Source organism: Pipistrellus kuhlii, unplaced genomic scaffold, assembly GCF_014108245.1.
Source record: "Pipistrellus kuhlii isolate mPipKuh1 unplaced genomic scaffold, mPipKuh1.p scaffold_m20_p_15, whole genome shotgun sequence".
NCBI classification, from domain to species: Eukaryota; Metazoa; Chordata; class Mammalia; order Chiroptera; family Vespertilionidae; genus Pipistrellus; species Pipistrellus kuhlii.
In genome coordinates this window covers 12323917-12350071 of record NW_023425460.1, presented here as the reverse complement: position 1 = coordinate 12350071, position 26155 = coordinate 12323917, and the positions used below count along the sequence as shown (strand labels likewise).

Sequence of the window (26155 nt, the reverse complement as noted above, 5' to 3'; positions counted from 1 at the left end):
ATGTTAGGCGTTGGAATCCATACCAAGGGTTTGGGGATCTCATTTTTTTGTTGACTTGTGACAAGGTCCAAAGGTAACTTAAGAATCCTACTTACTGTAATTATTAGCAGGACATTCTCCCAAATGCATTCGGTTTGGTTTATTCGTCTAATGGGTAAGCAAATTTATAAAAGTAACTCAAACAAATGCCATGTGTATTCTTTTGTTCCCATCTTGATTAGCCTTCATGGTAGTGAAGCTCTTATTGCTCAACTTGTGCTGATTAAAAGGAAATTACTTCCAAAAAGAACATTTTTAAAATTCCTCTCAGTTATGCTCTGGTTTCTCTTCAGATCCCATAAATCTTTCGCCTTTTAAAATTCCTCTCAGTGATAGTTTGTATGTGTGTGTGTGTGTGTGTGTGTGTGTATGTATATATATATATATATATATACACACAATATATATATACACACAAACAGAAACAATGTATATATATTGGGTATTTGTAAGAAGTTATAGTAATGTGCTTGATATGGAAAACAAAATATTGAGGAACTGTATAGTTACTTAAAGCTAAATATTATTTTAATTAATCATTAAAAAACATGAAAAATCTCTATTTTCAAGATTACAGAGAAAACTTTCACATGAATTATGTGTACTAGCCTCAATTTGCCTTTTTTTTTTTTTTTTTTAGGAAGTATTACAAAACAGCACATTTACCATTGGTGTGATTAGATTTAAATATTCCACATCTTTGCTCAGGGAAGCACTCAATATCATTACCCCCAATTAGGCCTTTAGTGCCATCAGGGAACTAGCAGGGCACCTGGCACGAAGAACAGACCCACGTTTTCATCCATATTTTACAAAATCTGTATTCTAATCATGTATACATAGTTTTTAAAAATACAGAACATTCACAGCCATGTACTCTGGGGGGGGGGGGGGGGAGAAAGAGTCTACTTGATGCATGCGCACACAACGCCCAAAGCAAAAGGTGTGTTAAGCATATGCAAGGAATGGATACTGTAACTTCACCCGCACAGTACAAACTTACAAAGTGTAAGGAAGTGATCCTTTCTCCGAGGACTAACGCTGCAGGATAGCCTACTTCTATTTTTTTACTTTAGATGGTTTTCCCTCCGAGTAGTCAAAAAAAAAAAAGAGAGAGAGGAGGGGGGGGATTATTTTCACAGCAATCAAAACCATTCACAATATCCATCTATGACATCTGCAAAATACTGGTAAGAAGGGGGAGGGGGGAGAGACAAATCACCGTGTCCATCGCCTAGGGATGCAAAATCAGGTAAACCAGAACGTTGGCTCATTTTTATGCTCAGAATACATCCTTGGTCACCAAAAGGTCACCTGTGGATTCAGGTGAAAGGGGAAGGGGGAGGCGGGCTCCGGGGCTCGATCCCGGGCCAGCACCCCCGGCGGCGGGGCGGCGCGCCCTAGCTGGCCATCTGGAAGGGCTCAGGCTGGAAGCCGAAGAGCCGCTGCCCATAGGGCTCGCCCTCGCCCGGCGGCGGCAGCTTGGCGCCCGCGAACGGGAGGAAGGGGTCGCCGCGGCCCAGGGGCTCGCAGTGGAGGTGCACCCAGTCCCGCTCGGCGCCGAAGCGCTCGGCCTCCGCCAGGATGCGGGTCAGGGCCATGATGTAGCTCAGCGCCATCTGCAGCGTCTCGTACTTGGACAGCTTCTTGTCCTGGCCCCACTGCGGCACCACGCGGCGCAGCCGGTCGAAGGCCGTGTTCAGCCCCTGCATGCGGCGCCGCTCGCGCGCGTTGGCCGCCAGCCGCCGGCGCGCCGCGCTCTCCGGCCGCCCGGCCCCCGCGCACGCGCTCTCCGGCCGCCCGGCCCCGGCCCCGACGCACGCGCACACGCTCTCGGGCCGCCCGGCGCACGCGCACTCGGCGCCGCCGGCGGCGCAGGGGGGCCGGGCGCGCGCCCCGGCCGCGGGGAGGCCGGGCTTGCAGGACTTCATCCCCCGCGGGACGGAGCGGGTGCGCGCGGGCTGGTCTGTGCAGCGGCTCCTCCTGGCGAGTAAGTGACACGCGCGGCAGCAACTCGCGTGGAATCGGAGTTCACGGCGGGAGGCGCGGGCGCCGCCTCCTGCGCTCCCGGAGGGTAGCCGGCCGGAGGTCCGTCTCTTCACTCGCCGGGAGTGAGGGGACACGCCGAGGCCGAGGAGAAAGTCATGTTCCCGGCGAGAAGGTGGACGAGAGAAGGGAGGCTTCCCGGGGCAGAACGGAGTGTGGGGAGGCTTTTCCAGTCCCCGGGGAAGCCCGAGCCCCTTTCCCGGCCGGTGGGAGCTCAGCCGGGGAGGGAGCGCCTCCTCCGCAGACGCCGAGGGAGGAGGGATGCTGCTGCATCTTGGAGGGAAGAGCATTTATAGCGGAGGCCGAGGAGGGAACAGGTGGTGGCAGGTGGGCGGGCGTCCCTCGGCTTCCATCTCAGCACCTTCCTAACCTGGGAACGGCGGGGGGGGACGGAGGGGGGGTGGGACGCACAGCAAAATCCTGACATTACAGCCCTCGTCTGTTGAAGTTTCTCCAAAGCTATGCCCCTGACAGGAGCGCACCATCTGGAGGGGCCCGGCCGTCCCCAAAAGAACAACAAGGTGGGGGTGCGGGGAGAGCCTGGCCCATCTTTTCCCACATCAGCGGGCAGCTCCCATATCAAAAAACTTAGCCGAGGCTTTCAGTTTATTAGAAGTCATTTGCATGAACAGTGTTGGTCTTGGAATGATGAGCTGTATCCGTTTAGTAGAAGATGATTTAGCTTTGTCTCGAGATGTGTGACAGTTTTGGATCATGCTGATCTAACGTGTTGACATTTCAATTTTAGCTTATGAAGTTGGGACAAGTTGGCATATGGCAGTCCTGGAATTTTACTGTGCGAACCGTTTGACTGTTTTCTGCAGGATAATTTGTTATAACGTATCAAAAGATGTTAATGACATGTCAAAAATGTATATTATTCTCATTATGTCATCGGATTGCATGAGTTGGGATACGTAGGCAAATTAACTCAGAATTTATACTTTATTCCTCCTGATACAGGTAAATAAATGTTTTGGGTTCAACCATTTAGGATGCTAGTCCCTTCATTATTTAATTTGACATTTAAGTCTAATAAAACTAACCATAATGCACATATATGTGCAACATGGAAACATCTAAGTAATTTGTGAGATTTTTTAAAAGTAGCTCCTAATAAAAGGGTTGTTTTCCCCCAACCCCCACGTCATAAAGCTGTAAATATTTCATACTACTTGGTGTTTCAGTTGTGTCTGTCAGCTGTCCTCAGGAACAATATTGAAGCACAATTTCCACTATTGATAATGATGCACTGATTTATACAGAGAATCCATTCGCTTGATTCTCTCATCACAGCTTCTCTCTAGCTCTTAAGGAAAAGTAAAGTGGCAAAGAAACCCACTCCACATAGATTCAAGCCCATTTCTGGATTCTAAAGGAAGACCCAAGGCATTCTTTTCCCCTTTTGAAATACGGGTTTGCCAGGATTATTCTCAGCCACTTTTATTTAATTACATTACCAACAAACTCTTACGACCAGGAGTCTTTTGACTGGGGCTTGCTTCCCCCTCATTGCCGCAGAACAGAACCCCACTGTGCCTGCCCTGACTCCAAGTCCAGTCTTCCCATAAATAGTTGATTAATCCCCAGCTGAAGCCAGGTCAGTGAAATGAAGTTGAGTAACACGAAGACAATAGAATGCAATGGGACATGAATGATCTCCAGCATGGCAGCTGCTGAACACAGACTTTCACATGGACCCACTCCGCTCTGCTCCTCTGGGTCTCAACAGTGTTGGTCAGGAACAGTTGTCCTGTGACAGGAAACATTCTGTTATTTAGTCACCAAGATGTCGAATATATTTTTTCTGAGTTTTTATGGAAATCTTCCCCATGAATGCTATTCTTTCTCCTGTTCATGTATCTCATCCCTTTCCCGCAAAGAGCTTCCTCTGGGTTCGTCTTTGGGATATTTCCCTACAGACTGAGCACTTACTCTGGACACTGGTGACCAAGGTGCTAATGAGATGGCGCGATTTTGCAGGCAGGCCATGTAGTCAGGGTTGGGGAGATTATAGTCTGTGCCCCAAAAGAAGCAAAAGCATACCTTGAAGAGAAAGGGAAACATAGCAAGCAGGATGCACACAGCACAGCTGTGTTCAAATATAAACTAGCAGATATCTATGCCATGAACTTGAACCAAGGATAGAGAGTACTGCTGCAATAAAGGGTCCTAGAAAGCACATAGTAACCTATTTCCCAATGGTATGCTGAAGGACACTTGGTTAGTACTATAAAGATTCTGGAGAAAGGAATTTCATCCTCAGATAAGTTGGGAAACATATTTGCTGTCTCTTGCTCGGGGAGCCATGAGCAGAATTGGTACAGTCAAGTTTCTGAGATGTCCAGAAGTAAATAAGCCCATTGACTCATGTTTCCAATACTTCCTTGAACACAGGACCTTTCTTTCCCCCCTAGGAAGGCCTAGTAACCAAGTTCCTTGGAACACGCTTTTTCCAAACTTAATCTAGAACCTCCCATTTATTTTATGGAGGAGGAGACCGAGGTCGGAGACGAAACACTATGCTCAAAGGCACTGAGCAATGGAATGGCTGAGTTAAGATAAGAGATCAGTCTTCTGTGTCCTTTGATTTTAGAGGTTTTAAAATTATGAGGTCACTTCATACAAGCCCTTCAGTTTACAATGGGGCCACTGAGATCCACCAGTGACTTCCCAAAGTCTCTAGTAACAGTGCCAGGAATAGAATTAGAAATTTTGTGCTTAAAGGACAGTGCCATTTATTTTATACACCTACTGTCTAGCACAGTGCCTAGAAAGTAATAGGTAATAAATGACCCAGGCTGAATGGCTGGAAAATAAATTAGATGAATGATAGATAGATAGATGCTGATCAGAATGAGTACATTCCTCATGAAATTACCCACATGAAGGACTTTTATCCCCTACCTTGTAAAGAACACACACCGGCTCCAGATTAGGAATGCAAAAATGGATTCTTATCAGAAACACACCCATAGCCATTTGAGCCAGAGGAACATGCATGTCAGACTCATTTCCTCAGTGTTTCAGTGCTGAGGGCATGACTCTGCCAGCTGAATTGGCAGTTGCTGTATGGCGGGAGGTTGGCCAGAAATCAGAACTGGCAGATGGAGATGGGAGAACGGGGAAGACAGAGGAAGCTTACACCTGTAGGAGTAGAAAAACAGGCGATATCTTATTTGAGAGGAAAAAGATCAATAGCTGAAAATTATTACATAAAAAGTATAGAATAAGTTCAAGGGTAAACATTCCTTTATTATCCAAAAACCATATTTAATTTTCTAAAATGGAAACTCTCCAAATAAACACACAGTTAAAGAGAAGAAAATACTTGGCAAAAAAAAAAAAAAAAAAAAAAAAAAAAAAAAAAAAAAAAAAAAAGCTCACTCTGAAATTTGCAGAGAAAAATATGGAAAATGAGGAGCAGGGCTCCCTTCCAGAGGGGGTGGCAATTGGTGGACTCGGTCCCTGAAAGACTCAGAGGTAAGCCAGCAAAAGACAAAGGAATGATGAAGCAGAGTTTCACTTGTATTTCATTAAAGACCACAAGAGCGAGGTGTAAAAGTTCTTATCTATAATAATAAAAGCGCAATATGCTGATTAGATCGGACAGCCAAATGACCTTCCAGAAGTCATTCCAGATGTCCTTCCAGAGGAAGCCGAGGCAAGAGGGACCAAGGCAGGGAAGTTAAGGGCGATGGGGCAGGCAGGCAGGCAGAGTGGTTAGTGGCGATCAGGCAGGCAAATAGGCGAGCGGTTAGGAGCAGGTGGTCCCAAATTGCAAGAGGGATGTCCAACTGCCAGTTTAGGTAGGATCGGGCCTAAACCAGCAGTCATACATCCCCCAAGTGGTCCCAGATTGCAGTAGGGTGCAGACCTCATTGAGGGACCCCCGTCCCCTGTGCACGAATTTCGTGCACCGGGCCTCTAGTAATTTTATAATGTGCTGTGAAGTTAGTTACAAAGGGACAGAAAGGAAAGGAGGCAAAGTTCCCTGCCCCTCAGAGATGCAGAGAGATCTCAGTGGAGGACAGAAGCTAAGAAGGGTTGGAGACTAATAACGAGCCAAGAGAAAGATGACAAAGATGGAAGACCCGGCACCAGGCCCAAGACTTAGAAAGTACAGGCTCACCAGAGGGCCCCGGGTGGTTCTCCAACCCCCAGTCACTTCACACTTTGTGTGAGAATTCTGGCCTGGCAGTCAGACGTGCCTGGTTTGGACTCTGCATTCATTTTTCTTGATGGTGGAAATTAGCTTCCTTTGAGCATCTGGGCTAAGCTGTATCTTTGAAGTCAGCTCTCCGTCCTGGATCCCCTAGCAACAAGCTGTATGCTCTTGCAGAAGTCACTTCTGCTTCTCCATCTGCAAAGTGGAGTGATAACGCCTACCTCCCAGGGCAGGGGTGAGCATTGACATGGGAGTGTACCTGCAAAGGACGCTGCCTGGCCCCTCATAAAGTCACTCCTTCAGTGACAGCTAATAGTGCGCATTAGGAATAGTTCTTACAAAAGAAAATGAACTCATTGGTTTCTGCAGACTTAGAACTCAAGGGATAATTTTGGACCTTTTACACAGAAAACTACAGTTGGCCATCATGTGAATTCCAACTGTGTGATCTTAACTTACTTAATCACCCCATGCCTCTTACCCTATCTGTAAGAGAGAGCTAATAATACTGTAGATCAAGTCTCATAAAACTGATATGAGGATTGAGTTAGCTATCTTTGTAAAGCACTTAGATCCATGCCTGGCGTCGAATTAGATGCAATATAGGTGCTTGTTTATTAATAGATAAACAAAATGACTGGTTGCCATTATCCAGGATACAGACTCGCCATCCCTCCTTTAAGCTAATTTTTTTGCTGTATTTCCCTGTCCACCAACTGAGAGGGGACAAGAAGAAGAGGCCAAATTCAAAGGAGTTCCTTTTGCCTTTGATATTGGAGCAGTCTGCATCTGAAATATCAAAGACAGGAGCCAAAGAGAGGCTGCTGGGGCCTTCCTGGTGGTAAATTGGATGGTGTCGTTATAGTGTGAGGTTTGATTTTACAGTAATAGGCCTTCTAATATCCTTTCACTCAGTGCCATTTCATTGTAATGTTGATGAGAAAAAAAATCTATTTCTGCCCCCCGGTGATGATGTGCGTAGAGTTTGCACATTCTCTCCGTGTCGGTGTAGTTTCCTCCAGGTTCCCAGTCCCCTCCCACAGGCGCACACTGATGTGCACACTGGGTGAATGGGGTGTCTAAGCTGCCCCCATCTGAGCGGGTGTGGGTGTGGGTGTGATGCCCCTGCCGTGGGAGGCGGCCTGTCCAGGGTGAGTTCCCATCTTATGCCCCTGAGCTGCTGGGAGAACCTCTGGGCACGTGCCACCCCGGGCCAGAATAAGCAGGTTAGAAAAGAATTTTCTTACTTGTTTTTATCAATCTTTCTTAAATGTAGTATATGGCTCACATTTATTTCGATGTTTACTATTGCACATGTTTGGATATAGAAGTTTTGTGTGTTTTTGTTTTTGTTTTTTGTGTTTTTGGTTTTTTTTTTAATTTTAGTTTTGTGGTGTTTTTGTGACCAGGAATATGCTTTAGGAACGTAACTCTTGTTTCTATCCATTAGCCTGTGGTGAAGTTGGTTTTGTCATATGACATGTTGCTTAAAGCCACAGCTCCCAAAAGCCTGTCGATGATGGTAAGTGAACTCTTGTGTTTTGAAGGGTTCGTTTTCAGGGGGTGCTTCCTTTTTCCAGTGGCTGGAATGTTCGCACTCCCCATCCAGGGCCCTTCCCCGGCTAGTCCTGAGGTTTCCGAGAAGACAAGTCCGTGATCATGTTCCTTTTTGTGAGCTTAGGAGCAGCACGAAAGGAATCCGTCTTGGGGAGATGCGGGCCTCTCCTATCGGTGGGAGCTGTTTCTCAGAACGCTCTCCTGTGTGGTTCAGGTTCGAGTTTGGCCACAGTGAGGCTGCAGGCGCTTGGAGAGGCGGGAGTGAAACCACCGCACCCTGAGCATCGTTGTAGGTCGGGGGCCATGAGAGAGACACGCAGAGGTGCCGGTGGGTTCCAGTCCTCCTTGCGCCTCCTCATTGTGTGCCCAGTGCTCCCTCTCCCCTTTCCCCATACCCCCCCCCCAGCCTTGCTGTCAGCAGCGACCCCAGGCCCACTATCAGATGCTTTCTACAAACTCACAGAGGTGGTAGCCACAAAAAAAGCCAACGTCTGCACCCAGTTTTACTCCTACAGCTGGACCTGTGTGGCTTCCAGACTGGGGTCTGGGCTGCTTAGTGGCTGATCCTTAAGCAACCCCTTTTGGACCTTTATGTCCCTAGTTCCTTCCCCAATTGTGTAAATCCTCACCCTTATATTAAACTAGAGGCCTGGTGCATGAAATTCATGCATGGGGTGGGGGGGTCCCTCAGCCCGGCCTGCACCCTCTCGAAGTCCGAAGTCCAAAAGCCCTCGCTCCTTACCGCCCATCTGCTCACTGCTCCGTAGAGCTGCAGGGAGATGGGAGAGGCTCTCGCCACTGCTGCTGCTGCTGCTGCAGTGGTGGGACCCTCTTCTGGCTGAGCGGTGCACCCCCTGTGGGGTTGTACTGACCACCGGGGACAGCTCCTGCATTGAGCGCCTGCCCCCTGGTGGTCAGTGTGCATCATAGTGACTGACTGTTCTGGTTGTTCCACCATACCAGTCACTTAGGCTTTTATCATATAGATTCCTCTTCCATAACACTCACAGTGGCTCTCCTTCTCTGGTTGGACTGTGGCTGATACAAGGAATCTTTCATCCAGGCCTCAGTGAAGCCACAGGACTCCCTGCCTTCCAGTGGAGACCTCCACACTGGTGCTCCGTGGCCTGTGTGTCCACCAGAAGTAGAGCCTTCGTCTCTTAGGCTGTAGTTACGTTTTCCAACTGTCCCGCCCTATGCTGGGCAGCATCAGGGATAAGACAGCCTTTAGCCTAATGGGATTCTCAGTCCGGTTGTGGAGACAAGACCCATACACACCAAAAAACTACCTCTAGTGGGAAACAAGGGCATGGGAAAAGAGTAGATGTTTTGCTGATATTTATTTTATCTCATTCTTTTCATTTCTGTCTTGGGGTATGTTTTATACTATACACATTACGACGACGTGTGTACCTATATGTGAGTATATGCCAGTGCTCTTTCTTTTCGGATAGGAGTGTGTGGTTAGAAAAACTAGGTCCACTGTGGCAAAACATGATTAGCAGTAGGAACTCCGAGGACGGAGATTTTACTTGCCCTGAAGGTAGAAGGGTTTGGTCTGGTGGCCCCATGTCTCTGACATCACCTCTTACTGCTGCCCCCTCAGAAGGCTGCTCTCCCACTGCCCGTGCTCACCCCCGCCTCGGGGTTTCTTCCCTGGTTGCTCCCTCAGCCCTAAGTGCCATTTCCCCAGATTCCTCGTGGCCGGCTCCTGTGTTTTTCAGCTCCTGTTCCGTTAGATGCTTTACTAGTGTGTCCCTGGTTGTTTGTTTGGAGCCTCGGGGAATTCAGGATCTGCCTCTGCACTGCCCCTGGCTGTGCCTCCAGTACCTAGAATTGTGTCTAGCACATAATAGATGCTCAAGAAACACCGGGTCAAGGGAGGGAGAAGGAAGAGTGGATGGAGGATCCCCCACACACACAACGCGAGAGCAGATACTGTTCCCCTATCAACACAGCTCTCCTTTCCCCTGCTCATCAGGACTCTTTGGGGGTAAACTGTGCCCTCCAAAAGTGGTGGCAGCGGGCCTGCTGCTCTTGTTTCTGCTCTGAAAGTGTGGTATCCGCTGTTTCACAGTGAGCAGGTGGCTTACTTCCCCAAAGGGTGACTCTCATTACCATCCAGGTTTCAGGCAGCACCTGAGTCAGCTCCGCGTAAAAGCTCCGAGGTCTCACCGGCCCAGGCCAGCCGCTGCTGCGGGCTCCCTGCCCCAGGGGAAGGCGGTTTTTTGTTGATTTTAGTTGGTGTTGCTTTTTTGTTTTCTTGTGCAATTTCAGCAGCTTGGCTAAAAAAGTTATTCTAATTGTTCAAACACCCAGGTCTTTTAATTCTGAGGTTGTGTTCCCATCCCTCCTCGCCCTCATGTTTGAGTCTTCCCTGCCTTTTCAGCCTCCTACTGCCCTCCAATGAAGGGGCTGGGGGCAAAAGGATTCCTGGTCAGACAACTGTGCCAGTCAGAGTCCCAGGCTCCCTCAGTGAGATCCAGCATTGGCAGCCAAATGTACTCGTTTCTACTCATTGAGCAACCTTATACCAGCTTATCTCGTTGTTTCTAACTGATTTCCCTTCGTTCCTTTGCTCAACAAATAGGTATTGTACGTACTACGTCCCAAGGGCTGCTGTAGACACTAGAAATAGAGTTGGCCACACTGCAAATGTCTCCACCTGGTGACTGTGTAACACTGTTATCTTTGGTATCTTCCAAATTTTGTTTTGTCTCTCTAAACAGTTTGCAAGTTCTTTGAAAGAAGGGGCACATTGTAGATACCTGGGTCTTGCTAGAGTGTTCAGTAAATATGTCCGTGCTGCTTGGTTGACTGACGTTCTTACTCAGGCTGACCTTAAGCTAAGGAAACCAGTACCACCACCATAAAAAATAAAATTAAAAAATAACTCTTTCAAGAAACACCAAATGCTTACCAGGTGCTAGTTCATAACTTCACAATACCTTCTGAACAGGGACTTAACATGTTTCCTTTGTGGACAAGAAACCCAAGGACCCTGGTTACACAGAGCTTTATAGCCTTCTTGAAATCCAGCCTGGATTTGAAAGGCAGTTCTCTTTCTAGCTAGAGCCCATGCTCTGTGCTGCACTGGGTTTTGTCTGGAAGAGCTTTGATGTCAGGGGCAGGGCCCATTCAGCATTGTGCTCCCAGTATCTAGGATGGCACATAGTATAGATGCTCATTAAATGTGCTGAGATATGTGCCGAAACCGGTTTGGCTCAGTGGTAGAGCGTTGGTCTGCGGACTGAAAGGTCCCAGGTTCGATTCCGGTCAGGGGCATGTACATTGGTTGCGGGCACATCCCCAGTAGGGGGTGTGCAAGAGGCAGCTGGTCGATGTTTCTCATCGACGTTTCTAGCTCTCTATCTCTCTCCCTTCCTCTCTGTAAAAAAAATCAATAAAATATATTTTAAAATAAATGTGCTGAGACATGTATGCTGCACTGCGCCAGGCCCAGCCTGCCCCAGCCCTCCTAAACAGTAGGCAATGGGACTGGTGATCTGCAGCACAGATTAGCCTATTTCTGTGAACCAAGTCTGAGGTTTCCTCGGAGTGCCATCACCCACTAGTGGTTTAGAATTAGTTCCCAGCCCTGAGCTTGGTGTCTAATGTGCCTGAGGGTGAATCAGAGACTCCTGAGGACTCATTGACTCTTCTTCTTTGGACCCTCCTGCAAACGGCCCCTGGCCCACTGCATGTTTTGGACCCATCCCTTCACTACCAGGAGGGGTGGTGAGGGAGAGTAGGAGGCTTAGAGAGACGAGTGGAAAGCACATTAGTCCTCAGGCGTGGCGCTCCACAAGGAGGCTGTACCTGCTCATTCGTGACATGGAAACATAGCAACTCCAGGGAACGCGGAGAAAGTTTTGGTGAATCACGTGAAGCTACCATAAGCGAAAGCAATACCACTGATGCCCTGAATGGCTCCTGCAGAAGTGAGGATGGGCTGTGCCAGGGCAGCTCTTGGGGGGGAGTGGGGGGAGATGCTGGTCATGGCCACGGGGAGAGAAAATGCACTCCGTGGCCAGGAAAGAGAAGGCATTGAACTGGACCTTCCAGGGACTCGTGTCTTTAGTCATGCTATGAAGTTACCCTCTTTCTTTGGTTGCAAGAGGCAACTGATCGATGTTTCTGACTCTCTATCCCTCTCTCTTCCTCTCGGGGAAAAAAAAAAAATCAATAAAATATATATTTTTTTTAAAAAAGAAAGAAAAGAAAAGGTGTACTGAAGCATCTCGTGGAAGCTGTGGTTCTGGCTGTCGCACGGTCCTCGGACCACCGTTGCTCTGTTCCTCCGGGGAACTGGCCTCCTCTCCAGGCCTCCTCACCCAGCCCACTCAGAGGGGCTGCTCTCCCCTCTCCTCTGAGGCCACTGCAGCGAGACCGCCGCTCCTGGGGGAGAGGAGAGTATCGGGGACATCAGCCGGCCGGCCCGCATTCACCAGAGGGCCTGGCCTTGAAGAGGACAACCCCATCCCCAGCCACACAGAAGTTCCTCTCCCGTAGGAGCGGGGCTAGATCTTGATTATCCAGCTCTCTCCCGGGAGTGATCCGCCCGAGAAGCAGGACAGAAGCCGCGCCATGACTGTCTGGGTTCCCTGGCCTTCTGGTTCTGAGAGGACCTGGGCCCGGGCACCGAGTGCTTCTAAAGCAGCAGCCCATTCATTACGGGGAGAATAAATACATAGCATTATGCCGGGACTGGTTTGGCTCAATGGATAGAGCGTCGGCTTGGGGACTGAAGGGACCCGGGTTCGATTCCGGTCAAGGGCATGTACCTTGGTTGCGGGCGCATCCCCGGTAGGGGGTGTGCAAGAGGCAGCTGATCATGACTCTCTCATCGATGTTTCTGACTCTCTATCTCTCTCCCTTCCTCTCTGTACAAAATCAATAAAATATATTTTTTAAAAAAATACATAGCATTATGCCCAGATGTTCACCTCTTTATTGAAATACAAGAAAGACGAATCAATCAGAACAAGGGAGAAATGAACAAGTTAAAGACTTTCCATACAACTTTAAGATGACAGAGTTCAGTGGTAAAAAAAAAAAATTTTTTTAATGGTAAAATCAAGATTTTAAACCCAGTGCTACTCATTCCAGTGTTCTGCTCCTGCCTATTTTAATAGGCCTATCTTGTTCATATTTCTCTGGACTTATCATTGTTCTCTTTATTGTCATTTTTAATCCCCAAGATTTATTAAAAGTGCATTAATAGGCACTGAAATAAAACATTTGTATTATCTTATTGGACTGCTCAGCAGCCCGGTGAGGTGGGTACAGTTATCATCCTCGTTGTACAGATGAGGAAAATGAGGGCTAGAGAGGTTAACAAACTTGCCCCAGGGTCCTTCTGCTGGTGAGTGACAGAACTTGCATTTATCTGACTGCAGAACATAACCTTTTAAGCACTAAAAGTATTACATCAATCCAAAGAAAACTGGCCTGCGTAACATGAAGCTGCAAGATTGAACATCGTGATTCCGTATTGCCACACGCCTTCCCCAGGCTGGAGGCAGTGTGGGAAGACTTTGGAGGCTTATATGTTTTGAATTTGGGGTCAGACTTCCAGGCCCTGGGTAAACAGTGGCTAACCCCACCGTTAGTCTGGCTGAACCTGATCACCAGGCTCCACCCTGAGCCTCTAGTAAACAGACCCTTCAATTCAACTTATCCGTGGCTTGGGAAGACGTCAGACTCCATTGGACCGATCCTGAGAGGATGCTCTCAGCTCTGCCCTGCCCATTAGCGGCCGTAAGTTTGTGCAAACAACCATAAAATTGAGCAGACCCAGGAAAGGACATTGATTTTCAATTGGCACAGTTCGCCAGATGCTGTTTGGTCTAAGAATGGCTGGACCTCTACTAGCGATGCCACCTGCCCTGGGCTTTGTAGGGTGTGTTCCCAGCGGGGAAGGCCTCTCTACTAACGCCTGCTGCTGGAACTTGGGCTGAAGGCGTGGCAGGTCCCCCATATGCTGCAGGGGAGAGGCTAGCCATGCCCTGGGTTATAGTCTCTCTCTTAGCCAGCCTTGGGGCTAAAGCTGACCCCAGGGGATTACAAACGCTCCCACCCCCAACTAATTAAATAGGTGGCCTCCTGCTGCTAAAAGGGAATGAGGGCTGGACACACACACACACACACACACACAGAGGATGCCTGACTTAACTAGGACCTGGCTAAGTAGCTCACCAGCCAGACCCAGAAACCACCGATGCATACCTAAACAGTCTCTAATGGGTTAGGGTGGTTCTATGTTTGAGACCTAAAGTTCTGTGTGTGTGTGTGAGTCTTGTTTTTGTTGTTGTTGTTGTTGTATTGTTTTTTTGTTGTTGCTTTTTAGCAAACTTTGTAGTTTTCAAATCTTTTTTAAAAAAATAAATCTTTATTATTCATATTATTACAAATGTTCCTCATTTTCCCCCCCTTCCATTGCTCCCCTCTACCAGATTCCCACCCCACCCTCTGCCCTTTCCCCACCCCCCATTGTTCTCATCCATAGGTGCACAGTTTATGTTCAGTCTCTTCCCACTCCCCCCACTCTCCTTTTCCCCAAAAGTTAGAAACATCGATGAAAGAGAATCATCGATCAGATGCCTCTTGCACACCCCCTACTGGGGATGTGCCCGCAACCAAGGTACATGCCCTTGATCAGAATCAAACCCGGGACCTTTCAATCCACAGGCCGATGCTCTGTCTATTGAGCCATACCGGTTTTGGCATAGTTTTCAAATCTTGTGGTCCAAAACGTTCATCATAAAAGCTTTACACATTATTAAAAATAATATTATCTATTAATGAGTATATTTTACAATCATTTTTATTACCCACCAACCCTTGTGTTAAAACACTGGAATAGCTCTGGGCAGGTAACTCAGTTGGAGCATCATCCCATTCCTCAAAGGGTTGGTGATTCAATTCCAGATCAGGGCACATACCTAGGGTGCAGGTTCAATTCCCAGTTAGGGTGCATAGGGGAGCAACCAATTGATGTTTCTCTCTCTTTCTCCCTCCCCTAAAACCAATAAAAATACATCCTTAGGTGAGGATTTTTAAAAAACAACATGGGAATAAAAGTGACTATTAAAGGCACTATTTTTTCACATGGGACAATCTGAAGATGATTCTACCACCTTAAAATTGCAAGTGTACACACAGATGTGCACACGTAAAGAACTTGCTTCTAGATTCAAAGCTAAGTGTCTGTCTAAATTCCCAGTGTCTAATCTAAATGGCCGTGCAATTATAAACTTAGATAGAAGCTAAAATCATGGTTTGGATTAAGGAAAAACTTTTAGCCTAACCGGTTTGGCTCAGTGGATAGAGCATTGGCCTTCGGACTCAAGGGTCCCAGGTTCGATTCTGGTCAAGAGCATGTACCTTGGTTGTGGGGACATCCCCAATAGGAGGTGTGTAGGAGGCAGCTGATTGATGTTTCTTCTCTCATCAATGTTTCTAACTCTCTCTTCCTCTCTATAAAAACAAACAAACAATAAAATATATTTTTTTTAAAAAGGAAAGAAACTTTTAGAGGTTTTTAGGAGTTCATTCTATAAGTGAGTTATTTTTCCTGTTTTCCATTTTGTTTTTACTACAAATTGTTTAGAAAGGGGACTAAGATGCAAAGAGGAAGACAGCTGCAATAATAGGAAATTAGACAATTAAAATGATACCAAGTTACAGCATAACTTGGCCTTTTTGTCACCAACTTTTGACATTCTAATTAGGGTAAATGATTATGCAAATCTAGTCAGTCACTCATTGCCCCCCTAAGCCAACGTGGCTGTGACTCTTTAAGTAAAGATGCGGATGGCATCATTAAAGCTCTCCTAGAAACTAATTGGGAATTGAGGGCAGCCTCCAAAGATGCCCTGATTTGTGCACAGCCCAGCACAGCTGTCCCTTTGTCCTGCCTGCCACCAGGACGCCTGGAGTTGCCCATCAAGTGTAATAGAATGTGACACTGGAGGCGTTCTCAAGCCCTGGTCCACAGGACCGGGGGAAGACACAGACTGACGCCCCAGGGTCAGCTCTTGGGTATACTCGGCTGAGGAAACAGGATTTCAGGTGGATCCGAACGTTGAGCACAGAACATTTGGGTTTGGGAGCATACAGGAAACAAAATTGGTCATGAGTTAATAATGGTGAGACTGCATGATGGATGGATGGGAGGGAGGCCAGAAAGAGCCACTAAAGTATATGCTTTGCTTTTGTTTGAAATTTTCCCATAATAAAAAATTTAGTACATAACTACTACTACATTAACTAAGCAAGGAGGCCTCTGAGGTGGTTCTAATGCCGTATTCACCTTCGTAAGCAAACGCAAAGCTAAGCCTGAAAGTACCTCCAGGTAAAGAAATAAAAGCCTAGCTCTGGCTAGAGCATCAAATCCAGTGGACAGAGCATCAGCCTGTGGACTGTAGGGTCCTGAGTTTGAGTCCAGTCAAAGGTATATGCCCAGGTTGGGGGCTTGATTCCCAGTAGGGGACCTGCAGGAGGCAGCCAATCAGTGATTCTTCTTTCATCGTTGATTTTTCTATCTCTTTCTCCCTCTCCCTTCCTGTCTGAAATCAATAAAAATATTTTTTTAAAAGAAATCAAAACCTAATGACAACCAATCACAAACAGCCAACCAGGCTTTCCCAAATAATGCTTAAACTAGAGCCACCCAATTTCCTTGCTCAGCTTCCGAGTCTTCTCTGTTAAGAGTCTTGCCCCATCTCCTGTCAGCGGAGTGCTCCTCACTTCTGGTTTGGCACTGCCCCGTTGGAACCCATTTTTGTTCAAATAAACTAATATTTTAAAGATGTGTCTCTTTATCTTTTACCACTACCAAACGTAACATCTGTCACGAGGAGAAAGTTCTTGGTAACAAAAGTCAACTGTGGTTAGGCTCTTAAAGGAGGAAGGCTCTTAAAACGAGTAAGTATGCTGTTCAATTCTTACCACACTCACTCCACATCCCACATCCAAACTCGACTCTCCCCGGTTTTCCCTCGCTTGGAATAAAGAGGAAAGACTGAGGAGAAACCAGGAGAGAAATGGGGGCAGGTGGGAGACCGAAGAAGGGAAACGCTGTGTGGTTGGGGTCCCCAGGTAATCTGTCTAGAGGATAATTGAGAGTTGATTATGAATTAATTCTCTGTCATAAAAAAATACAATCCCATTTGACTTAAAAAGAAAAATAACTCGCCCTAACTGGTTTGGCTCAGTGGATGGAGCGTTGGCTGCAAATTGAAGGGCCCCAGGTTTGATTCCGATCAAGGGCATGTGTCCTGGTTGTGGGCACAACCCCAGTGGGGGGTGGACAGGAGGCAGCTAGTCGATGTTTCTTTCTCATTGATGTTTCTGGCTTTCTATCCCTCTCTCTTCCTCTCTGTAAAAAATCAATTTTATATATATATATATATATATATATATATATATATATATATATATATATATATTTTTTTTTTTTTTTTTTTTTTTTTTTTTTAAGAAAAATAACTTAAGAAAAACCTCCTAAGTTTAAAAAATAAAGTGCCTGGTAGTGAAGGGGCAAATTCTCTCATTGCTAATGAGCTCCCTGTGGCAGCCTGGGTGAAGTTAAAGGGAAGATACAATTGGTGGTTCCAGTGCTATTGATGGAGATTTTTTTAAAGATGGAGGCCTCTTGCCCTGGCCGGTTTGACTCAGTGGCTAGAGCATCGGCTGTGGACTGAAGGGTCCAGGGTTCAATTCCGGTCAGGGGCACATATGTATGTAACTCAGTTGCAGGCTCAATCCCTGGCCCTGGTCAGGGTCCATGCAACCTATGAAAGTGTCCCTCTCACATCAATGTTTCTTTCTCTGTCTCTCCCCCTCCCTTCCACTCTTGGTAAAAACCAATAGGAAAATATCCTCCAGTGAGGATTAACCGAATAATAACAAGGATGGGAGGCCCTTCGTCTACAGGCATCACAGAGCAGGGTAGCTGCAGGCCTTGGCGATCACCAGTCTTCCCTGGAGCACAATGCCGCTCTTATCCTTGTGTTTTAGGACTCCCCATGTCTGCGGTGCCCATAATTAATGAGCTGGTGAAAAGCTGCCCCCGCCAGGCTGTGCCCAGAGTTTCCTAGCTTTGTTAGGAGAGCCAGGACGGGCTAATTAATTGCTCTTCAGGTAGTAACTAAATCAAAGGTGTCTCGGGTGCCCTGGGAAGCGGAGTCTCCTCTTTTCCTGAGAATCAATCAGCTCAAGATTGATGAAGGGCTGCTAAGGTCAGGCTTAGAAACACAAAACCATCTGCCAACTCTCTGGGGCTGGTACCTGCAGTGGAGCAATTTTAGAAGAACAGGTGTTCACTTTTAACTTACCTCTTCTTTTCTTTGTGCTGAAATCACCATTTCAGCTAGCAAGAGCCTCCAGTTGGTTGATGATATTGTAACTTAAAATAACCCGGCCCAGAGGTATTGTGATAACCTCATTCGGCTCTTGCACAAAGTCATAGACCACTCATCCCCAGGAATGGCCACTCTACCTTCTCCAGAAGTATTTGGCAGCATCAGGAAGCAGTAACTACAAGGCATTTCCCAGAAAGGCGGTACAGACTAACTCTGTGTGTCTTCCCTGAAATTCCTATGTTGGAGCTACTCTCCAAAGTGATTGCATTTGGAGGTGGGGGGGGGGGGGGTGTCTTTGGGAGGTGATTAGGTCATGAGGGTGGGGCCTTCAAGAATGGGCGGAGTACTTTTTTCAAAGAGACCCTAACGATCTCCCTCGGACCTTCCACCCCGTGAGGACAAGAAGACAGTCCCCTGTGAACCAGGAATTGGGCTCTCACCAGACATCAAATCTGCCAGGGCCTTGATCTTCGACTTCCAGCCTCCAGAACAGTGAGAAATAAATGCTTGTTGGCTGTAAGCCACCTTGTCTATGGCATTTTTGTTACAGCAGCCCAAACAGATGAAGACAGAGAGCTCTATGCCAAGGAACACTCTCACTCTGAGGGTGGACAGTTCCAGGCTGGTCCGTCCATCACGTTGCAGTCTGCTCTAGCGCCTGCCAAGTCTTTCAGAGCTGACACCTCAATGTTTCAGGTTCCTTTTGAAGGCGTCTTTTGGCTCAGTGGTCTAAGAACATTTCAGAAGTCTTTGGTGGTGGTCTGTAAGCACATCTATATATTTGTTGATGATGGTTCAATGACTAGAGTTGCCTTTCTTCTATAAACAAAACTTCAAGATTTACACCAAGTCGTCTTCTTTTTAATAAAGGTATTTTTTTTGTTCCTGTTAACCATTAGTATCCCCAATTTCCCAAAAATATGGGAAATTCCCCCAAATACTCTTGTGGTAGATGGACTGTATTTTTCCAACAATAGCTGCTGTTAAATATATCCCATCTCACATGCCCTTGTTACAATGTGACATTAACCGTCCTCCATCAAGAGGTGAGATTTGTGTTCCTGTCCCATGAGGCTGGGAAGACCTTTGTAAATACCTCAACCAGCAGCAGGTAGCAGAAGTGAAATCATGTGACTTCCTATTATTGTCATAAATATGCTGGCACCTTGATCTTGGACTTCCCAACCTACAGAACAATGCGAAATAAGTGTTCTTTAAGATCCCAGTCTATGATATTTGTTATAGCAGTACCAGCTAAGACAGCAACCATTACCAAGATTCTTTCATCACCCTCAGTCAGAAACTCTGTCACCTTTAAGCAGTAACCCTCCATTCTTCTCTTCCCCCAGCTCTTGGTAACCTCTAATCTACTTTCTGTCTCTGTGGATTTTTCTATTCTAGATATTTCATATAGAGTCATGCAACATTTGTCCTTTTGTGTCTGGCTTATTTTACTTAACATAGTGTTTTCAAGATTCATCCATGTTGTAGCATGTGTCAGGACTTCATTAATGTTCTATGACTAAATGGAAGTCCATTGTATGTGTATACCAATTTGGTTTATCCATTCATATGTTGATGGATAATTGGGTTGTTTCCACCTTTTGTTTGTTGTGAATAATACTACTATGAACATTAGTGTATAAGTATGTATTACACAAACTCATCCAGAGTCTAGGGAAAGAGCAATTACTTCTCAACTCATTTTATGAAGCCAATATAAACTTATCACCAATCTAATGAGGACATAAGAAAGGAAAATTATAGACCAATATCTCTTATGAACAAAAACTCAAAATTCTAAGCAAAATAAAAAACAAATAGAATCCAGCAATATTTTAAAGTAATCAAAATTATCACCCACATCCTAACTGGTTTGGCTCAATGGATAGAGCATCGGCCTGCGGACTAAAAGGTCCCAGGTTCAATTCTGGTCAAGGGCATGCACATTGGTTGCGGGCACATCCCCTGTTGGGAAGTGTGCAGAATGCAGCTGATCGATGTTTCTCTCTCATTGATGTTTCTAACTATCTCCCTCCCTTCCTCTCTGTAAAAAAAAAAAATCAATAAAAAATTATCACCCATTAGGATGTACTCCAGAAACACGTTTATTTAACATTACAAAATCAAGGAAATTCACCATTGGGGCACATATTGGGGTTTCAGCTCAATCCCAAGTAGGGGCCATGCAGGAGGCAGCCAATCAATGATTCTATCTTATCATTGATGTTTCTATTTCTCTCTTCCTCTCTGAAATCAATAAAAATGTATTTAAAAATTAAAAAATGAATCAAGATAATTCAATCCACTAACAAAATAAAGGAGAAAATCCCTAGATTTTATCTCAGCAAACTAAGCATAGAAGGAAAATTCCTTATTCTGATATAAAATATCTATAGAAAAGCTATAATTAACATCATATTCAGTGGTGAAGTAGCTAACATTTTCTCCCAAAGTTAGGAACAACACAAAGATGTTCATTCTCACCATTTTTATTCAAGTACTGGAGGCCCAGTGCATGAAATTTGTGCATGGAGGTGGGGGTTCCTCAGCCTGGCCTGCACCCTGAGGGATTGGGCCTAAACTGGCAGACATACCCTGAGCGGTCCCAGATTGGAGAGGGTGCAGGCCGGGCTGAGGGACACTCCCCCTCCCCCGTGCATGAATTTCTTATTTATCCATTTATTCGTCAATGGACACAATGTGTTTTTCCTACATATAAGCTATTATTGTAAATAATGCTGCAATGAACATAGAAATGCATTTATCTTTTCAAATTAATGTTTTTATATTTGGATAAATACCAAGAAGAAGAATTGCTGGACCATATGGTAGTTCTATTTTTAATTTTTAATGGAACCTTCATACTGTGTTCCATAGCGGCTGCACTAATTTACATTCCCACCAACAGTGTACGAAGGTTTTCTCAACCCCCTTTGCTCAACCTCCTGGCCAACCCTTGTTGTTTACTAGTTTTGTCTTCTTTATAACAATCATTCTAACAGGTGTGCAGTGATATCTTGTAGTTTTATTTACATTTTCTTAATTGGTGATGTTGAACTTTTTTTTTTTCATATGCCTGTTGGTCATCTATATGTCTTCCATGGAAAAATATCTAGTTAGATCCTCTGCCCAATTTTAAATAAGATTGTCTACTTTATTTGTTGTTGTTGAGTTGTATGAGTTATTTTTATGTTTTGGCTATTAACACCTTCTCACAAGTGTCATTTACAGACATATCCTCCAGTTCAGTTGGTTGCCTTTTTGTTTTGCTTATGAGTTCCTTTGCTTTGCAGAAGTTTTTTAATGTGATGTTGTCCCATTTCTGTTTTTGTTTCCCTTGTCTTTGGAGGGAAGTCTGAAGGTTAAGAAATCAGCTTTCCTCGGGTTGAGCTATAGATTCAATGTGATCTTGCAGGATTTCGAAGACATCATCCTCAAGAGTTGGCCAACTTACATTTCTAGATACGAAGATTGACTATAAAGCTACATTAATTAAGAGAGCGTGTTGATATGAAGATGGAGAAATAGACCAGCAGGACAGAATAGAAAGTCCAGGAGAAGACCCACACAGGTAGTTATCTAATTTAAGATACAGGCATTACTGCAATTTAGTGAGGAAAATGATTCTTTTTCAATACACAGTACTGAGGCAATTTGTTATTTGTAAGGAAAAAGAACGTGCAGGACGGGGGATTCTAAGAAAATCAGGACGACCTTGAAGTTTGTCATCACCATCATCCTTATTACCCTCATCACACATTTTCCGTATATGCTCATGCCATACAGACTTGACTGTATCGCCTAACAGACCAAAATGACATAAATATTCCTGCATCCGTTATTCTGAGCCGCTTCGCCAACTATCAGATCCTAGGCCAGCTCATGGAGCAGCCCCTGCAGGGACCCAAGGCCTCCAGCCACCTCCTCGGAACTTGTCCAGGCTCGCAGGGGATCGGTTCTGGTTTGGCTAAGCCTGATAGCGCCGGGCCACTTCGGCTTCCTGTGGGAGCTGGGCACTACCTCCCTCCTTCGCTACTCACAATGAGGACCTCCCAGGCCAGGGTGCTAGGAGGGTGGTGTTCCGATGCGGCTTCACTCCAAACAAACATAACAACACCAAAATCACGAAATGGCTTCCATTTGAGCTAGAAATCGAAAACCATTTTCCTGTTCTTTAACTCCTCACATTTACTCGACGCCCCTTTGACTGAACAGTCCAGGTTCATTTTCTGCTCCCACGGCACAAAGCTGTGAAGCCTCTCACGGTGATCCAGAGCAGAGGGTGTGCCTGGTCTCTAAGAGTTCACTGCCTCCCTCTCACCCGAAGCTCTCTGGCACTCAGGCCTGCTCTCAGCCCCATCCCATCAGTCAGTGGTCTCTGCTTAGCAAAGACTCAGGAGAGCAGTTTGCATGTGTGTGAAACAAAGTAGGACTGAGCAATCTTCCCCTTGAACAGACTCTACTACAGTGCTATTCACGGTTGGATGTAGGGATCAATTCCCGTGGGAAAAGATTGCAATATTAATTTGAAGCGAATGACTAACGCTTCTAAGCCAACTCCCTCATGTTGCACAAAATAAAGTTTGTTTCAGCTCCCCTAAAAAATCAGTGTTCCTTATTCTTGCAGGTCTCAGCAGCCCAACTTGTTCTGCATATGGTTGCATGTTTAATTAGTGATCCTTCTGTAAGTGTCTGCAATTAGCACCATGATGATTAATAAAATAACCCCTTTAAAGCTCCATTTAGCTAGCAGAACTGCACCATCAGGCATAATTAATTCATCATTAATAAATCATGGCTGATTAACTAATCTGTTTATTACCCACACATTACTGAACAGCTCCCACCTGAGCACAGCTAATTTCTCTGTGCCAAACAGAACTGGAAGCGAACAGAAAACTCCAGCTCCTCCAAAACTGCACCGAGCAGCAGGTATGCTGGGATGGTCAGGGAGATTTTGAGAGAATGCACATTTAGAAGTTACTGAGCCGCATAGACAATTGTTGCTTGGGAGAATACACTGGCTCACTCTGGAGGCCTGGACACCAGTGGTTCTCCAACTTAAGCACACACCAGAACCACCTGGGTTTATTAAAAACCAGGTTTCTGATCCCTGCCTCCAGAGCTTCTGATTCAGTAAGGGGCGGAGAGGGGGAGTGGGGGGGAGCAGCTGAGAATTTGCTTTTCTAACAGCCCCCACCTGGTGGTATGGAAGCTGCTTGTCTGGGGACCACACTTAGAGATTCACGGTTCTACCCTTCCTCATACACGGGGAATGACGCCCAAGTTCTTTCTGTGTTTTTCAATACTAGTTAAAAAACAATGAAAATATCTTTTAGGTTTATTTCTCTGGCCTTGTGTTTACAGCTGGATTGTTGAAGAATTCCTTTCTTTTACTTCTTTCTCTGCCACAACAGAACCTAACAACTACTTCCTACATGTAGAAAGTATAGACAGCCGAAACCGGTTTGGCTCAGTGGATAAAGCGTTGGCCCTCGGACTGAAAGGTCCCAAGTTCAATTCCAGTCAAGGGCATGCATGTACCTTGGTTGCGGGCACATCCCCAGTAGGGGGTGTGCAAGAGGCAGCTGATCAATGATTTTCTCTCATCAATGTTTCTAATTCTCTATCCCTCTCTCTTCTTCTCTGTAAAAAGTCAAAATATATTTTATAAAAAAGAAAAGAAAAAGAAAGTATAGACAACACCCAGACATGCCTGTACTTCATCCCGGAATGGTTGTTCGTGCCCCAGTCTTTCTACGCCTCGGCCCTCAGTGCTCCCCTGACGGCCACGGTTCTCAGTGTTTCTGCCACGCGTAGACCCTAATCACTGACCAGTGTGAGTGCTCATTATCTTTTCAGGAAAGGATGGGCCTGGCCTCCCCACTCAGAGTCCCTTGAGAGCGCTGTAAGCTCCTCTCCAACCCCCTTTGCAGCCCGGTCCCCGGCTCTCCACCTGCCAGCTTCCAGCCTGGTGTCTGATGCCCGGGGGACAGCCAAGTACAGTTCGCCAGCCATGTCAGTTGCTGACCAGCGGGTCCGCCCCACAGGCTGTGAATCCGGATCCTGACTGGGCACTTCGCTTTCAGAACACATGAGAATAACAGCAACTTGAATAGAACCTGGAAAGTAGTACATAGTCTACCCTCTGAGAGTTAACGTATTTTTAAAAATCAGAGAAGAGAAAAACAAGGACAACTTAAAGCAGGGGTTCTCGACCAGGGTGGTCACTTTTGCCCCCTTCCCCCACCGCAGGAGTATTTGGCAATTTCTGACGACATTAAAGGAATGGGAGGGCTTAACTGTATTCTGGTCAGACTGGAAAGACAGGGCTGGTCAGCAGTGGAGGCCAGGTTACTCAGAGAGATAAGACGGCCCAGCCAGGTCGGACCTGAGAGAGAGGCTGATCTGTGCTGAGGCCGGTTACGTATGGTGAACTCACATCTCACACGAGTACAGGCAGAAGCCACTGCGTCTTATAAAAATACTATAAGAAATGTATGAGACAACCTGGGAAGTAGAAATATTAACTGGATACTCAATAACATTAAGTCATGGTTGCTAAATTTTCAACGTTGTAATAGTTTTCCATTGCTGCACAGCAATCACCACAAACTCTGTGTGGCTTAAAACCACACATTCCACATGCGTTTCTGTGGGTCAGAGGACCAGGCCTGGCTTAGCGGGTCCTCTGCAAGGCTGCAGTCACGTGTCAGGGTGAGCTGGGGTCTCGGTCTCATGTGAACACTCAGCTGAGGGGAAGCGCTGCTTCCAAGCTCACTCCGGGGTTGGTGGAATTCAGTTCCTTGCTATCGCAGGGCCTCATCTTCATGCTGGCTATCGACCAGGGCTGCCCTAAGCTTCCAAAGGCTACCTGCAGTTGCCTTGAGAGTTCCCCAGCGAGGGACCTCACTTCTTCAGAGCTAGCAAAGGGCTCAGCCCTCGCAGCCCTGACTTCGTCCCGAAGGTCATCAGGAAAGATGTCCGGACGGTCATCCTGCTATTTGGTCTAATTAGCATATCAGCTCTTTATTAAATAGGATAAGCATGTCCACATAATCACAGGTGCCCCATCATCTTTGTCATACTTCATTGGTTACAAGCACCTGAGGGGGCAGGAATCAGGGTCTGTGTTCCTTAGATATGTATTGGTTTTGAGGTTACTATTTTTTTAAGAGCCCTTATATTTTAGAACTAAATATTAAAATATTTGCAATGAAAACACTTACGATGTCTGAGTGAGATTTGCTTTGGAATAATCCAGGGGGCCTGGGAAGTGGGTTGAGATATAGTAATTGGCCAAGAGTTGAAAATTGTTGAATCTGGGAGGTTCATGGGAGCTCATATGAGGTTCTCTACTTCGGTGTGTGCTTGAAATTTTCATAATAAAATTTAAAAGATAGCTTGCATATTAGTTATCTGTTGCTGCAAGATTAATTAGTGACTTAAAACAACAAACATTTATTTTCTCAGATCCTGTGGGTCAGGGATCTGACACAGTTTAGCTGGGTGCCTCAGACACAGGGTCTCACAAGTCTGCCGTCCAGTTGTCAGCAGGACTGCGGGCATCTGAGGCCTGATGAGCTGGGGATCTGCTTCCAAGCTCATTCATGTGGCTGTTGGTCAGGTGCCTCAGATCCTTGCTCACTTTTGCCTTACACACCACGGTAGCCTGACTCCAAAACGCTTTCAATGACCCCCTTCCACTGTGCCGCTCCTTCCCACACTGCACCAGGGTTGGTCTGTGTGACCAATAGAACATTCGGAATGGTATGTCCCTGCTGAGATTAGTTATAAAAGACTACCTCTGTGCTGGCCGACTTCGGTGTGTGCCGTTTTCTCCTTCCTTCTCTCATCACTTGCTCTATGTAAGGCAAAAGTTGGGTGTTGTCAAAAGTATCCTTGAAAGTCCTTTAACCCATTAAGCATAGTGGACAGTTACACCAGTGTTCCTCCAGTGCTGGAATGCACCGCT

The 26155-nt window shown here is 46.1% G+C and overlaps 1 protein-coding gene and 1 long non-coding RNA gene across 2 annotated transcripts in view; one reads left to right on the top strand and one right to left on the bottom strand.

Moving 5' to 3' along the window:
- Nucleotides 1–987: 987 nt before the first annotated feature.
- ATOH7 (atonal bHLH transcription factor 7) lies at nt 988–1970 on the bottom strand. Its single transcript, XM_036437966.2, has 2 exons — nt 1882–1970; nt 988–1827 (listed from the first exon to the last, which is right to left on the bottom strand). Exons 1-2 carry the CDS (start codon nt 1968–1970, stop codon nt 1440–1442), a joined length of 477 nt encoding a protein of 158 aa, XP_036293859.1. The 3' UTR covers nt 988–1439.
- LOC123652370 overlaps nt 1923–26155 on the top strand; it is a 30658-nt gene continuing 6425 nt past the window's right edge. Inside the window, exon 1 of the long non-coding RNA XR_006741671.1 lies at nt 1923–2029. This is a non-coding gene — a long non-coding RNA (uncharacterized LOC123652370). The remainder of the gene's footprint in view (nt 2030–26155) is intronic.

Bases quoted from the DNA above. Each gene is read 5' to 3' on its own strand.
- ATOH7 (XM_036437966.2), bottom strand. From the start codon at position 1,970: ATGAAGTCCTGCAAGCCCGGCCTCCCCGCGGCCGGGGCGCGCGCCCGG. The intron at 1,828-1,881 runs GCGGCCCGAGAG...GCGGCCGGAGAG, and splicing joins GCCGAGTGCGCGTGCGCCGG to CGCGTGCGCGGGGGCCGGGC.